This window comes from Nannobrachium achirus (assembly GCF_963921795.1).
Source record: "Nannobrachium achirus genome assembly, chromosome: 9".
In the NCBI taxonomy this organism is placed as follows: Eukaryota; Metazoa; Chordata; class Actinopteri; order Myctophiformes; family Myctophidae; genus Nannobrachium; species Nannobrachium achirus.
The window spans coordinates 16,554,975-16,570,634 of record NC_137818.1 but is presented as its reverse complement, the minus strand read 5'-3'; the positions used below and the strand labels follow the sequence as shown (position 1 = coordinate 16,570,634).

Below are 15,660 nucleotides of genomic sequence, written 5' to 3'. Positions count from 1 at the left end.
CATCCCACTGTTTTACCTATTTTGTTTTCTTTTGTTGATCTATTTGATAAAAAGATCAATATTAACCAGCCGGTGGATATTGATAGGTATTTTGTTATGGTTCATATCATCTTTTTATCAATACATATTGATGACCACCTGAAGTTTAAGGCACAGGGACTGTGTCATAAAATGTCATGTACAGTACAACACAAGGTCTCCGTCTGGTAGAAATCAGACCTTATCAACTGCCTGGAGCCTATTCCGAAAACAATGAGAATTGTTTTGGTATTCTAAGCTTGTGTCATCCAGACACCAGCAAGGACATCTTCCCCTCCAGTAACCTACTGTACGCGGACTCTTCGTCTTGTGATTTGTGGACAAGAAACATATCCTATGAACTGTTTAAACGTCATCCACTGACTGACCAAATGACCATACTTATACTCATGTCAAAACATCATTTGTCAGAGAGAGCACGAACCATTATTTATGTACTGTATACCTGTCTTGAATACTCTCTCTCCATAGTAAATATTCCATTCTCACTCTGATCACTCTCCTGTCTTATTTCTGTGTGATGGATTATTGTATCTCATATGGGAATAAGAAGGTGTTGTTGTTTACAAATAATAAATCAATCAGAAAGGAGAGTGGACTTTGTTCAGTGTTTGTCTCTATTGTTGGCTGCCGCTGCAGAAGGGCTCTGTTCTACATCTCTATAGGCGACTTGAGTAGGCTAATGGCCCGGCAGACCAAATTTACATCTCTTAAAGCTTGTTGATTAGCCTAATGGTCCGGCTGCCTACCTGTCAATGAATGGAACTGGTTGAACTGGTTGGCCTATAAAGGTCATCTAGTCCACACTATACTGTCCAGTCAGGTCTACACAATGGAAATAGAGATTTATTTAATTTTTTCATTTAGGGGAGATCAGATCTCAGTTAGTAGGTGGTTGCAAGTTTGCAAGTTTGATTGCTTGGTGATACAATAAAAAAAGAAAAGAAAGAATAGATATTGCTATACTGCTGCTATTTATTGGTGGCACCTCGGCCCATGATGGACTTCTTAGTGTTTCTCTCAGGTCTCAAAATTATTATATAACACTTTGGTCCAAACAGCGCCATCAATAGACCAAAACTAGACGCTAAAATAGCAAACACCTCCACTACATCTGCATATTTGCCTGGCGAGCTGACATACGCCGGGACGAAGGCTATCCACACAGCACAGAAGATCAGCATGCTGAAAGTGATTAACTTTGCTTCGTTGAAGTTTCCTGGAAGGTTCCTTGCCATGAATGCCAGGAGGAAGCTGAGCAGTGCCAATAAGCCAATATAACCCAACAACACCGCAAAACCAACCGTCGATCCCACTGCACACTCATATACTATCTTACTACTGTGGTATTGTGTGTTTTTATGAGGAGCTGGTGAGGCGGACACCAGCCAGGCGGTGCAGATTGTTCCCTGGACGAAAGTAAGGACCAGAACGGTACCTGTTGGAAAAGTTTGGTTAATATTATTAATATAACATTAATAAAATATTTTGTCCAAATTTTGTCTAAAGGTCTAACTACCGTACATAACAGATCATCTATCAATTGTGCTGTTATTCTAACATTGTTATTCAAACAGCCTTGACACTGGACAAGTGTCTGATACTTCACTGGTAAACCGTCTTTAAGTAAACAATCTTTATTGCGACCGTAGGTCGCATTTACTATCAAACCCTGCACAAAGTGTAAGTCAGTCCGTCAGTCTGTCTGTCAGTCTGTCTGTCTGTCACACCTCACACGTCACACTCTTGCCCTGCTCATATCTCCGCAACCGCTGCCCCGATCCATGCCAAATTTTGCACACACCTTCCTTACCTGCCAAACTACAACCTCCAAGGACCCCCGGAGCTCCAGGGACCCCCAGGTCACTGGGGGACCCCCAGATGTAAAAAATGACCAAATGTGCTAAACTGACCAAATGACCACCCCAACGGGGCTGCTCACGGGGAATTCCCGGGGACCACCCACTCCTGGTGCTCCAGAATGGATGCAAAAGTGGTGGCGCCCCCAGTGGAGGACCCCCTACACTGCAGCTCACATAAAATGCCGTAACTCCGGCTAGGAGTGACCGGGACAGCCGGGCCCGGTACCTATTCGTCCGCCTTGCCGGCGCGGAGACCCCACCCCTCATTTCTCACATGGCCCTCTTCTAGCGCCACCATGAGGCCGATTCTTGCAAAACACATTTTTGGACACTGCTCCTACAATTTTTGCCCTAAAATCACGCAAATCGGTACGTCTACACTCATCCCATCAACATGAATCTCTCCCATATAGCGCCACCTCCAGGCCGATTTTTAAAAACACATTTTTGGACACTGCTCCTACAGATTTTGCCCTAAAATCACGAAAATCACTACACAGTATGTCTACACTCATGTCATCAACATGGATCAGGAAGATTTTGGCAAAACACATTTTTGCCCTATTTGTGGAGATAAGTGACCTACGGTCGCTTATCTCCCGATTAGGGAGTCTTACTGGTCCTTATGGGGTGACGGCAGGAGCTGTCAACAACCAGATTACACCATCACTCAACAACTCTGTCGTATTCTATCCACTGATGAAGGCCATGTCAGCCTGTGACATCATGGCACTTAACTCGACATGAACCACTGTTATGTTATAATTGTCCAATCAGAATGTGACTAATGTATTCTTTAACTCCATATATCTGTGAAATTATGTTCTGTATGGGCAGAAGGCACTATGGGTGAATTTCTGTACTGTACGCTGAACTCTGAACTATTCTTTTAATACAACTAAGAGAAAAAACGGACTTACACCGGTGTGGTCTCCTTTCTTGTGTGGGAGTAATCTTGAATCATTATGGGATATTTACATGGGATATAAACAAAAAACCCATCAGTACCTCTCTGCTGCATGGCACCAAACCACCTCATGATGCCTGCACCTCCAGGCTTGGAGGCCTTGAACACGGCCAACACCACCATAGTCTTTACCAGGATACAACTGACACACAGCACGAAGATGATACCAAACGCCGCGTGCCTCAGCTGACAAGTCCAGAGCCTCGGACGGCCGATGAACAGAAGCGAACACAAGAAACAGAGTTTGAGGGACATCAGGAGGAGGAAGCTGAGTTCTGAGTTGTTGGCGCGCACCATGGGCGTGCTGCGATGATAGATGAAGATTCCCAGGACAACGGCACAGATAAGTGTGCCCAGCAATGAGATGGTTGTCAGGGAGATGCCCAGGGCCTCGTGGTAGGAGAGGAACTCCATGCTCTTGGGGACACAGTGGTCACGCTGGGGACTGGACCAGAAGTCCTCTGGACAACCGGTGCACTCTGTAGAGTCTAACAAAGAGGGGCAAGTTTTAAAGACAGACGAGCATACCATCATTATGAAGATAACCTACTTCACATTGCTGCTGTAAATCTACCAGTTTCATTGCTGATCTCTCCCTCAGAACAAACGATGCAGTCAAAGCAGCAGACCGGTGCTCCTTTCCTTCTGGCCACACGGGTTCCAGGGGAACAGCTTTCACTGCACACTGACCGAGGAGGCTGCGGAGGAAATTAAGATTGGATTCAGACTGGGTTAGATTGATTCGAACCGTTTCCAAATAGAATTGCCTGGGCCCGCTGGCCAGCATTCACTTTGGCCAAGATTCTTCCGGACCAGAGTACACGTCATTCAACTGTAATGGTACTGGTGCTTTTTAGACTATGGGACTTTGGGAGATAGAGAATGTCATGTCACAGAAGAAGAGTCACTTGTCAGAGTTAAAAGCAAATAGTTAGTACGTTTGTCTGTGCTCTTGATGTTGTCTTGAGTTATAACAACAGAACAACAATACACAACCAAAGCAGTGTGCGCTGATGGTCTTTGATACAATCGCAATGTAACGATGTCTGTAATTATCGTATGACAGTGAGATCTTGGTATCTTAACAGTGAAGTCACAGACTAATCCTTGTTATTTGATCATAGCAGCAGCACTTGCTACATGTGTTTGTTTGTTTTTTCACGGCTCGCGCTACTAGCGGGATTATAATTTCTTGTCAACATTCAAGTAGAGAAGGAAGTAAAATAATGTGTCATTATAACAATATATAAGTGATATATCAATTGGACCCCAGACTACCTCCCCATTTGTTCCCAGGTATGGTGCGGTAATCCGCTGGGGAACGGTATACAAAGTTCACACCAATCACAACATCTGCCAAGTGGTCCCCGGTGCGCAACCGGGACCATCGCCTGATTCCGCCTTTCGTAGTCTCATGCTCAGCCAAAACTAAATGACATTCACATCATGATCTCGACATCAGCCATTTTAGAAAGCCAAAGTGACCTTTGTGGATTCCAAGCTCCAGAAGATTCTGTCTTCATCGAGGACGAGTTCTTCATCTCCGGAGGCTGACTCCTTGACCACACCAACAGTCTGAACCTTTCCACTTCCATCAGGTAGCCACGCCCAGTTCATGACATCCCACATTGGTAAAACATCACCATTCTCATCAAATGATACATGATCACCAAATGGCGTGGTGAAGTTCACCTTTTGCAGGTAATACACAAGCTAGAAAGGCGAGAAAAAGAGATAAGATATAATTATACAATGTGCACAAATGTTACATTGAGGCATACTGTTGCTGTATAAAAGTGTCTCTACGGCCTGATACTTTTTTTTCCCTTTTCTTAAGATTCACGTAAGGTCAGTCTTTAACCTAACCTAATTAAATCATCAGGGCCCACAAGTTCAAAACTTTGAATCCCCTTCTGATCGGATCAGATTTGGAGTTTGTGCATAGTAAAAAACAAAACAATCAGGATTGGGATCACGCTGATATCCGATTTATCAAGAAATCCAATCCAATTATTGTTGTCACAATTGAAATGTTACACTTGCCTACCTCTCAGAACAGTGCATTAAAAATACATTAAAATAGAATAGAATAGAATAACTATAGTGTCCCTTTGTGTACCCTCACACACACACACACACACACACACACACACACACACACACACACACGCGCGCGTGCGCGCAAGCACACACACACACAACTTAAGCAAATTGTTACAGCATCAGTGTGAGGCTGATTCAAAAACTTTGGGGTGGAGGTGTTTCCTCTGTCTACTGGGAGGGTGTATGAAAGGTTTCACGGCAAATGGACACTAATTATGTACAGGTAAACTGTGAAGTCTCATTATACCTGCCATGGCTGTATTGTCTGCACACTGGCACAGCTGTGCCCAGTGAAAGGCCCTCTGCCTTGGACACATTGCAACATGTCATGGAGGGCATGGGCTAGAGCGTACACAGCCTTGTACACACAATACTCTGTCCTGAGGTTAGACACATCCAACAGGGTAGTTTCTGCTGTTCCAAGGTCCTCTTGTCCAGTACACGCCCTACCGCCAGCATCCACCCACTCTGACGGAAGGGGTGCAAATTTACACTGAAATGTGTGCTCCCAAAACTGCCTCACCTGAAGAAACGCAATGAAGACTTGGTGGTGCCATATTTGTGTACTTTTTCTGTTCTGTACGTGCCTGTGGAGTTAACATTACTCTAATAGACCCCCAGGTGTGGTTATAATAAGCAAATGTGTCTTCCCTTTGTATTTTTGGTTACTTCCTGAAAGCTGAAAGCCTCCAAGTCAAAAGGCCCAACTGAAATGCACTGATAATGACATCATCATAATATCATCCCTTCCCATTTTGTACCACACAACACCACTGTGGGAGTGGCTAACTTCAGCTGGGTCACCACCCACCTGACAACCAGGCATAGTTAATAAACAGGTGGGTGTGGCCAAAAACATAATTTTAACACTTTCTGTACACTACTTAGGAAAAAAAAAATCTTCATAATACCTGATGATTATGTTGTAGGGGGAAAATATTAGTGATGTGACCGAATATTCTTCACTGAACATTTTCAGCCGAAAAGCGTAAAAAATTAATGCATTCAAAATTTAGAAGACATATTACACAAACAGCGCAATCCAAGAATCGGTAGAACACCGCACTACGGGGGAGTATAGCGCAGCTCTGAAAATGGGTTAGGCACATTTGGTCCACTTTGGACAACCCTGTAGTAAGGGGATTTTATAAGATATTTGACCAAACTGCGAAGTAAATCGTTACCAAGAAATTTCTTCACCAATGTGTTTCTAAAGGTGTGTAATAGTACTAAAAGGTTGAAATTCAACTCCCGGGGGAAACCTCATAAAAAAACTGATTTGTGTTTGTGTCCCATTAATTTACTATACAGGATAAAAATACAAAAAATAAATCTGCTCTAAGTAACATGTGAGGGGTCAAACTAGGGGTTTTTCATGATGCTGAATCCATTGCAAGCATTTGTTTTGCACGAAAAACATTCCTTGGGCTCAAATTGGACCCACAAAACGATGGTTTAGTGTTGAATCATCACTTTTCACCGTTTTGTGGGGGCCATTTGTCGCCCATGGAATGTTTTGCGTGCAAAACAAATGCTTGCAATGGATTCAGCATCATGAAAAACCCCTAGTTTGACCCCTCACATGTTACTTAAAGCAGATTTATTTTGTGTAGTTTTTCCTGTAGGCCTATAGTAAAGTTAATGGGACACAAACACGAATCATTTTTTTTATGAGGTTTCCCCCAGGAGTTGAATTTCAACCTTTTAGTACATATTATTACACACCTTTAGAAACACATTGGTGAAGACATTTCTTGGTAACGATTTACTTCGCAGATTTTCATATGTTCCCCTTACTACTGTCCTAGAGGATACAATGTTAAATCCCTGTCTATTCACTTCAAGGCTGCTCAACAGCACCACTTGAAGGTACGTGTAGGTCACCCAGCGGCATTGGAGCTGTCAAGGCCTTGCTCATACGGACAGACACGTGGACATGCAGACATACACACTCGGTCACTTGTTGGAGTGGCTAGCACAGCTCAGAAACTCACTATGTTGTTTTCGTGGCTGTTGTCAGAGTCATTGTCAGGATGTGTGTTCAACATGAAGTCCTTGAGACCTGGGATCTCTGCCCGCCGGATGGAGATGCCCAGGGTGCCTCTCAGGTAGGCCATGTAGCGAGGAGCCTGGAGCTTAGGGTGGAGTGTCCAGCCCACCGTGGCTATCCACTGCAGACCTGTCACATTCTGCCTTACCACCTGTTGGTTATGTTTAAAAGCATGAATGAATGAATGCTAAAAACATGTTTTAACCTGATGTATTCATCTGTTACCATTGCAACTCATGTTCATATGAAGAGATGTCTTTCAGCTTCCATAAATCAACACGCATCACCAGAACACAAACCTCCTCCATCAGATTGACCGTGTAGCTCCCGTATGAAAATGCGACGACCACACGAGCAGTGGACGTCTTCACCACAGTGACGGTGCGCTGCAGTTTGGCCAGGTCATTGTCCCAGGGCAGGGCCTCTGCATAGGCCACACAGCCCAGACCAGACCGGGCCAGCTCAGACTGGAAGGACCGGGCCCCGTCGCGGCCATAGTCATCATCAGTGAACAGCACACCTACCCAGCTCCACTCCCACCGCCTCATGATCTGGAGCACAGCTCGCACCTGATTGGACAGTAAGGGCCCAATGGTTCTCAACCTGTGGGTCGGGACCCCCAGAGGGGTCCCCAAATTATTTTGGGGGGGTCCCCAGATGTTTAGCTAAATGTCAACATTGTTTTCTCACTCAACAGTAAACAAACCAACTTACAGTATAATTGTACACAGGGTATACACATTTCTAAAGTGACAATTAAAGGACTTTTTAGTACCTCTGGTCAAACATAGGTCAAATTGTCAAATATTAAAGGCAGACAAATAGCAGATCTACATGCTCACAACGCCTCACGCTGCGAGGCGTTATGAGCATGTAGATCGACTATTTTCACAAAGGAATAGATCGAGTAGAACTAAATGTAATGCCAGTGGGTTCCGACCCACTGTTTGGGAACCAGTGTTCTACTTCATACCAACTGATCTTTTATGTGGACGTTCACCTGGAAGGCTCCGCTTGTTACCGTCCTAAAGAAGGATGGGAACTGACTCCGGTCACTCAGACATGAGCAGCCAGCATAGTAACTGACCTGAAAACAGTCACAAAACATTTGCTATGTATTATTATTCTCTATTTTCTTTTTCCTTTCCCCTGCAAGAAGAGCATGTGAGAATGTGAGACAGAAAAAAATGTAAGAAGAAAAAACAAATGCTGTAAAGAAAAGAGAAAAAATAAAGAAAAAGAAAATCTGCGTTGTATAAAAAGAAATCTTTCAGTTGGAAAGAGAAATCTAAATTATCCAACATTTTTCAAACACTTTCAAGATGTTTCAAAAAATATTCAAACATAGCAGATGTACAAGCTCACTTTGCGGCACGAAGTGACACACTGTGAGCTTGTAGATCTGAACAGAAGAGGTATATCAAATTGGTGATGGTAAAAGGGGATCCAAGTTGGAAACTTACCATGGACACTCGGTACAAACCCAATACACTAGAGATAGCGATAGAACTCGTCGAGGTGTCAGGACCCACAATTCCGAGCACTGGAGGGGCGCCGACGCAGCTCCGCCTCTCGTCCAATCGGAAGCGCACGCCTCGCCCACTGACCAATGACAATGCTGCACGGAATCCAATCCCGAGCGAGTAACAGCTATCATAGAGACTGTACCCCAGAGTGACGTTGGGTAGCAGGCCGGGGTCTCTGTTGATCTCGGCGATGGCAAAAGCCATGGTCTGGGCCTGTCGGAATCCTTGAACGTAAAACCTAACACAAAAATACAGAGGTGGAATGTAATTTTACTAAGTACTTTACTTAAAGGACAACTTTTTTTCTTTAAAAAAAAAAAACATATTCATATTCATATTTTAGAAAAAAAAAGAAATGATGAGTTTTAAAATGTTTTCATATACTGCTTTCTATCGTTTTAGCGATTTCAGTGGGTGGGGGCATGTGTACAAGTGGCTAAATGTCTTTTTAGACACAATAAGCTGGCGATTTCTTTATTACTATTTACAGTAACACTAGCCCCCATCACATCTGCCCATGAAAGATTGCAGTGCATCTTGGGAAGGGGCGTATTGTGTCTAAAAGGAACATAGCCTATATTTATTTATAGCCTCTTGTACGCTAAAATCGATAGAAACAATAGAAAGCAGTAAATAAAAACAGTTTAACACTCATCTTTTCTCATCACAATCTCAAATATGAACCCTTCTTGTGAAAAAATAAAAAAATAAATAATAATAAATAAAAATGGTCTAATTTTTTTAACTGTTACTTCTACTCCACTACATCTCAGAGGCAAACATTGCACTTTTACCCCACTACAGTTATGTGAAAACCTTAGTTATTATCACTTTGTAGATGATGATTATTATTACAGACAAACATTAACCACCTCAGCCCTATATACCGGTAAATTCCGGCCATTTGAAAATAGCTGATCTTCAAGCTCACAATGGGTTGCATTGTACATCTGCTATTTAAAAAAAAGGAGAGAAAAAAAACATGATACACATTTGAACTCAAAATGAGTAGTCTACTTTCTACTTTTGCTGTAAGTAAATTTTTACAATCATCATCATCATCATCATCATTCGAGTGCCCTCGAGATCTGTGACACAAGCTGCTTCCACTGGTCTCTGTTGCTTGTTGCAACACCAAGTTCATTCACAGTCAGTCCTGTGTCCCTACTCAGAACATCTTGAAATGTGAGTGGTCTAGTTCCCCTTGATGGGCAATACCTTTGTACTTTTACTCAAGCAAACTTTGAATTCCCAACTTTTACTTGTAACATTGTAGTATTGATACTTTTACTTCAATAAAAAAGTTTTAAAAAAATGAGGGCTTTTTCTTTCTTTTTTTCTTGATAGTCAGCGTGCCATATCAACATTACGTTTAATTTATGACACCACACAAAAATACAATATTTCCAACCGACGAGAGGGGACTACATTTTTTTAAATGTTTTGTTTAACCCATTAAGGCCTGAGGTCGATTCAACACAATGATCAGTGGTTCTCAAACCTTTTCATATCAATTATGTACAGTATTGGCCACCAAACCCCATCTTAAAATATATTGTTCCAGGGACCCCCAGAAGAAAGATTTGAGTTAAAAATGTCCGCTTTAAAAGAATACATATTCAAAGATTTGCACAAATTTAGACACATTTTCAAAAATAGCAGATCTTATGAGCTTGTGTATCTGCTATTTTTTGAATAGCCAAAGTATGGCGTAATAATGGTTAAAGTGATTCAACTCTAAAGTGGCACAGATTCGTTCCCGGTCTTAGGGGTTAAAGAGAAAAAACCCTTCTCTCACACTTATGCCAGTGTGCCAGTGATTATCCTTCTGTGTGCCAATGTTCCTATCCCTGGTCTTAGGCACCTGCACACATAGACATCAAAGGGGGCTTGAGCCCCTGCTCTTTTACCTGTCCGTAAAAAGTGTACTCTCCAGACCATGGATACATTTTTTACTATGGTGAAAGAAATGCAAATGCCCTCTTTCCATGACATACCTGAAGGCAGCATTCAAGAGAATTGACTTGTCCAAACTCTCCTGAATTGTTGTGAGCTTGGAGGTCTGCTCTTTTCGATATTTTCACCAAAAGGCCCTTTTAGAAATGTCAGCCCCTGCCTCTCTTACATTCTCTGCATGTCCCTGTTTGTAAGAATGCTGCTATCCTCAAGCCCTTAGAAACAGTTTATCATTCTGCCCTTAGATTTATATCATGGTGAACATTATAGGACTCATTACTGCTTCCTGTATGATAGAGTGGGTTGGCCTTCATTGGCCGACTGGTGAAACAAACATTGATACCTGTTAATTTTTTTAAGGCAATTGATGGGACTTTACCAACGTATTCAATCTCTGCTGGATTGGAATCCTGTGACATAGAGGACACACTCCAGTGACTGGCTCACAGTAAATGTTCCCAAAGCAAACACTGATCTGGGGAAGACAGCCTTTTGTTTTAATGCCCCATACGAGCACTGGGAACGACCTGCAGCTTAAATTCAATGTCAATCTTTAATTGCAGAAATGCCTGCAAGTGTTTTTTGAACTTTTTGTTTTGTTTTTGTGAATATTGATGTTGAACTGTGATGTATCTCTCAACGACACTGCAAATAAGGGCATTATTAATTTTTATTTTTTCAATAATAAATAAAGGTTGAGTGAAAGAAATAATAATGGTATTATACATCAAAACAAGGACCCCTGTTCTCTTGCTGGCTGCTGGCATTTGCAATACTCACCCGTAGCAAGTGGGCTCCTGCTGCCCGGAGGCGAACGACAGCTCAGGGAAGACGGGGATGCTGTGGATGGGAAAGGAGCCGCCCAGAACCACGTCCCCGGCCATGTGCATTCTGTTGAGGTTAAACCGTGCCTGTAACGCACAAGAAGAGGGAGGTGAGGAGGAGGAGGAGGACAATGGAGAGAACGAAGGGAACAATGTCAAGCAGGAGTACAGGTAGAGCAGGCGTGCGTCTGGAGAAGCCCTCATGACTGTCCTGCTCTGTCTGACACCCTCCCTCCCCTTCTCTAAATCCTTTGTCCAGTCACCAACTCTTATAGGCAGCGCCGTGCCGTCCCCCGTGCCACCTTCTTGTGGCATTACGTAATATTTCGCGCCACCCATCCGTGCTGTGCCTATGCCAACCTTGTGGCATTACGTACGCTTCCACGCCACCCATCTGGGGGCAGAGGCAGACGTAGAGGCAGGCCTTAAAAGCCTCCATGGCTAATAAGCCAAGTAAGCCTTAATACATTATCACCCTCTATAAGGTGCCATAGTTTTGTATCTTTTCTGTTTTGTACCTGTCTATGGAGTTAACAATTCTAATAGACCCCCAGGTTTGGTTATAATATGCAAATGTGTCTTCCCTATGTGTATTTTTGGTTACTTCCTGAAAGCTGAAAGCCTCTGAGTCAAAAGGCCCAACTCCACACACACACGCACGCACGCACGCACGCACGCGCGCGCGCACACACACACACACACACACACACACACACACACACACACACACACACACACACACACACACACACACACACACACACACACACACAGACACCCTGTTCCCTCTTTGCCTGTAGCTAATTTTATTCTAGTCCTACATAGGCCTAGATCCTAACCACTGATATGGATTTCATTTCATTGTGTGTTATTATCAAAGCAATAAGAACAGAAAACAAATTGGCGATACTTGCTAAGCACTGTCACTATTAAGAAAGTATTTTTCCTCCTGTAAATGTGATCTGCACAATATGGTTTAGAGAGGTTATTTTACAGGTTCCAGTCAGTGTTTTACTTGTAGGAGGAAGCACTATGCATGCACATTTTTGTACATGTGTCAATCTTATTTTGTGTTTCTTGTCAATTACATTTTCACTACATGCTTTTTAGTAATGGATTGATTAGTTATAGTACCCATTGTTGTGGACAAACACATTGTGGGCAAATTGCAAAGTTGCAGTCAGTGTTTGTTTACTGTTTGAGGAGGCAAGATTCATCTATTTATTAGCTAATTTATATTTGTACGCAAGTGTTCTATTTGTCTGTGTGCACATCTGGTGTGCAGCCCTTTTAGAGTGAAATATGCTGTGATAAGTAATTGATTTTATGATCTTTGAATGAAAACTGGCCGTTCTGGAGTGGAACATAAATTCGGCCCTGACATCTTGGACCAGACTGGCCCACCACAACCTGGCGCGAACCGAACATAGATGATCTAAAAGCTCACAATGTGTCGAGTAGCAACGCGTTGTGGGCTTGTATTGGCTGTTTGGGTGTGATACAAGCCGGTGGGCCAAGCATGTGATAGCTCTCTGCTCTGTAGGCTGATGGTACTGAAAAATCCCTCTCACCTTAGTTGCGGTCCATCAAAAGCTATAAGAGGCGGTTCAAAGTGGCAAATGTGTTTCTTATGAGGAGATACGCAGTATGTAAGGTACACTTCTCTCTCGCACACACGCACGCACGCACGCACGCACGCACGCACGCACGCACGCACACACACACACACACACACACACACACACACACACACACACACACACACACACACACACACACACACACACAGGGTCTGCGTCAATATCAATAACCCCAGTAAAACTAACGCTGGTGAATGCTAACCTGGTGAAATGCTAACCTGTCGACGCATGGTCAATGCTAACCTGGTGAATGTTAACCTGGTCGGACCAACGGACCCTCAAACCAATGCTCAGTCCCCGCACAGACGCGCACACACACACACACACACACACACACACACACACACACAGGGTCTGCGTCAATATGCCGACGGGCCGGTGTTCCGACCACCTAAACCTAAACCTAACCTTAACCCTAACCCTAACCCCAGTAAAACTAACGCTGGTGAATGCTAACCTGGTGAAATGCTAACCTGTCGACGCATGGTCAATGCTAACCTGGTGAATGTTAACCTGGTCGGACCAACGGACCCTCAAACCAATGCTCAGTCCCCGCACAGACGCGCACGCACGCACGCACACACACACACACACACACACACACACACACACACACACACACACACACACACACACACACACACACACACACACACACACACAATTCCCTCATCTAAATTGACATGTGCATATGAAATAAATCGATAGCCTATTTCAGACCTCAGACCCAGTTAGTAACAACTGCTAGCCTAGCAACATGCTAACTTACATTTGAGGGTTTGTCTGATACGTTGGGCCATTGTGGTAATAACCTTATTACATTACGTAATTTCGAATTGCCTGCTAGTCAGTGGTACTCAAAGTGGGGTCCGGGGACTCACAGAGATCCTTGAGGGTGACATGGGCATGTTTTGGAAAATGTGTCACAATTCACATCCATGAAAGGCTGCATGGGGCATGTAATTGATTTTGATGGATTGGGTCATTGCGGAAATATCCAGGGGTGAGATGCCGTGGGCTCGGTTGGGCTCGGCGAGCCCAGACTTATTTAGCTGCCCGCACGAGCGCCTCACATGCACGCACATGAATCATCACGTCACGAATTTAGAGGGGCACCACTTCTAAAATCCATATCACACCACTGGTAATATCCTTACGTAATTTGAATTGCCTGCAAGTCAGTGGTTCTCAAAGCAGGGTCCGGGGACTCACAGAGGTCCTTGAGGGTGTTCTAGCAAAATAAGGTACACTTTGAAAACTTAAAGCTAGCTTTATATTGTGTCTATAGCCGATGTACTAGCTCACATCCCGTTGTGATGCAACACGTTGTGACCTTGCAGATTGGCAATAGTTGTAAAAAATAAAATAATAATAAAAAGAATCTATTGTCCCTGGCAATATAATAATAATAATAAAAAAACATGAATTCAATACATGGTGTATGTAATTGATGGAAAATAACGAACTACTCCTTTAACAGGCTCATGATGCAACAGACCTTGAAAGAAAGGTCCCAGTGGGAAGTGAGGAGACAAAAACAAGAGTGTGGAGGATTAGGGTTGTTGTTCGCTAATTCATTTAGTTTGTGTGTGTTTGTGGAGATGCCACAGCTAAGGGACAGTCATTTGGTCATGCGGGAGCAGAGCTCGCTGCAGGAACACATCTGGTGAGATGAAGATGCCTTGAGGCTTCACCCATGTTTTTCCCACACACCCCAGCCACTTTAAACAGACATGTAAAAAAAAGGGAAATCAGGCTATCATTACATATTATTGGGGACAGCCACAGCTGAGTGTTTAGTGAGCCTGCCTGGGGAACCAGGCAGGCTGTGACAACCAGTATGATTCCAGGCCAGGCCAGCAATGAGTCGAAGTGTCCCTGAGCAAGACATCTAACCCCTAATTGTAGGGGTGTATCAATACACTTACAATACAATTATTAATAGCGATACGATACGCATCACGATACTATATGATACATGTAGACTATATAATTCATGGCAATACGATTCAATGATTTAAAATAGATAATATAGTAACTATTTAGCAAAGCAATTAAATCTGTGTGAAATGTGACAATGATGCAGTTTTTTAAGGGGCATTTTTATTATTATGGATGTAAATAACTAAACACTGTGATTCTCTAGAAATTACATGGACATTATATTTCAACACATATGGACAAACCCGCACCTTGTACAGCAGGGTTCCCCAATTGGCGGCCCGCGGGGGGCTACCTTTTTATATATATATATATATATATATATATATATATACAGATGCATACTTTTTTGTGACTATATATATTGTGATATCATTGCTATATAATGTTTATTCAGTAAAAGATACATCTTCAGCTCTTTGATAAACAGAAAATACATTTTCAGGTGGCAACATTTCACTCAATCAGGAGAGCCTATACCATTTATGACGTTCAGTTTGTTCCAGTTCCAATTTTGTCAGCTTATTTCTGTGTCATCACTTCCAATTCCACTTGTTTAATGTTTTTAACCAAAGAAAATCACTTGTTCAACCTTTTTTAAATGCTGCATGGTCCAAGTCTATTATACATGTGTGGGATTTCAATACTTAGGTTTTATCATCACTATTATCGGTACAGTCTGTAATTCATCACATGTGCAAAAGGGCCACTTGGGCAAGAGAGTGTATACATTTATTGTTGTTTGTATGGTT

At 43.0% G+C, this 15,660-nt stretch overlaps 1 protein-coding gene across 1 annotated transcript; it reads right to left on the bottom strand.

The window, feature by feature from the left end:
• Positions 1 to 1,010: 1,010 nt before the first annotated feature.
• Positions 1,011 to 11,642, bottom strand: LOC308290668 (extracellular calcium-sensing receptor-like; the record flags this gene model as incomplete). The annotated part of the gene is made up of 9 exons (XM_080732579.1): positions 1,011 to 1,477; positions 2,910 to 3,356; positions 3,443 to 3,566; positions 4,354 to 4,581; positions 5,219 to 5,494; positions 6,966 to 7,172; positions 7,321 to 7,590; positions 8,485 to 8,785; positions 11,284 to 11,642. The coding sequence occupies 9 exons, from the start codon at positions 11,640 to 11,642 to the stop codon at positions 1,011 to 1,013; spliced, it is 2,679 nt and encodes an 892-aa protein (XP_080588705.1).
• Between the last annotated feature and the right edge of the window lie 4,018 nt (positions 11,643 to 15,660).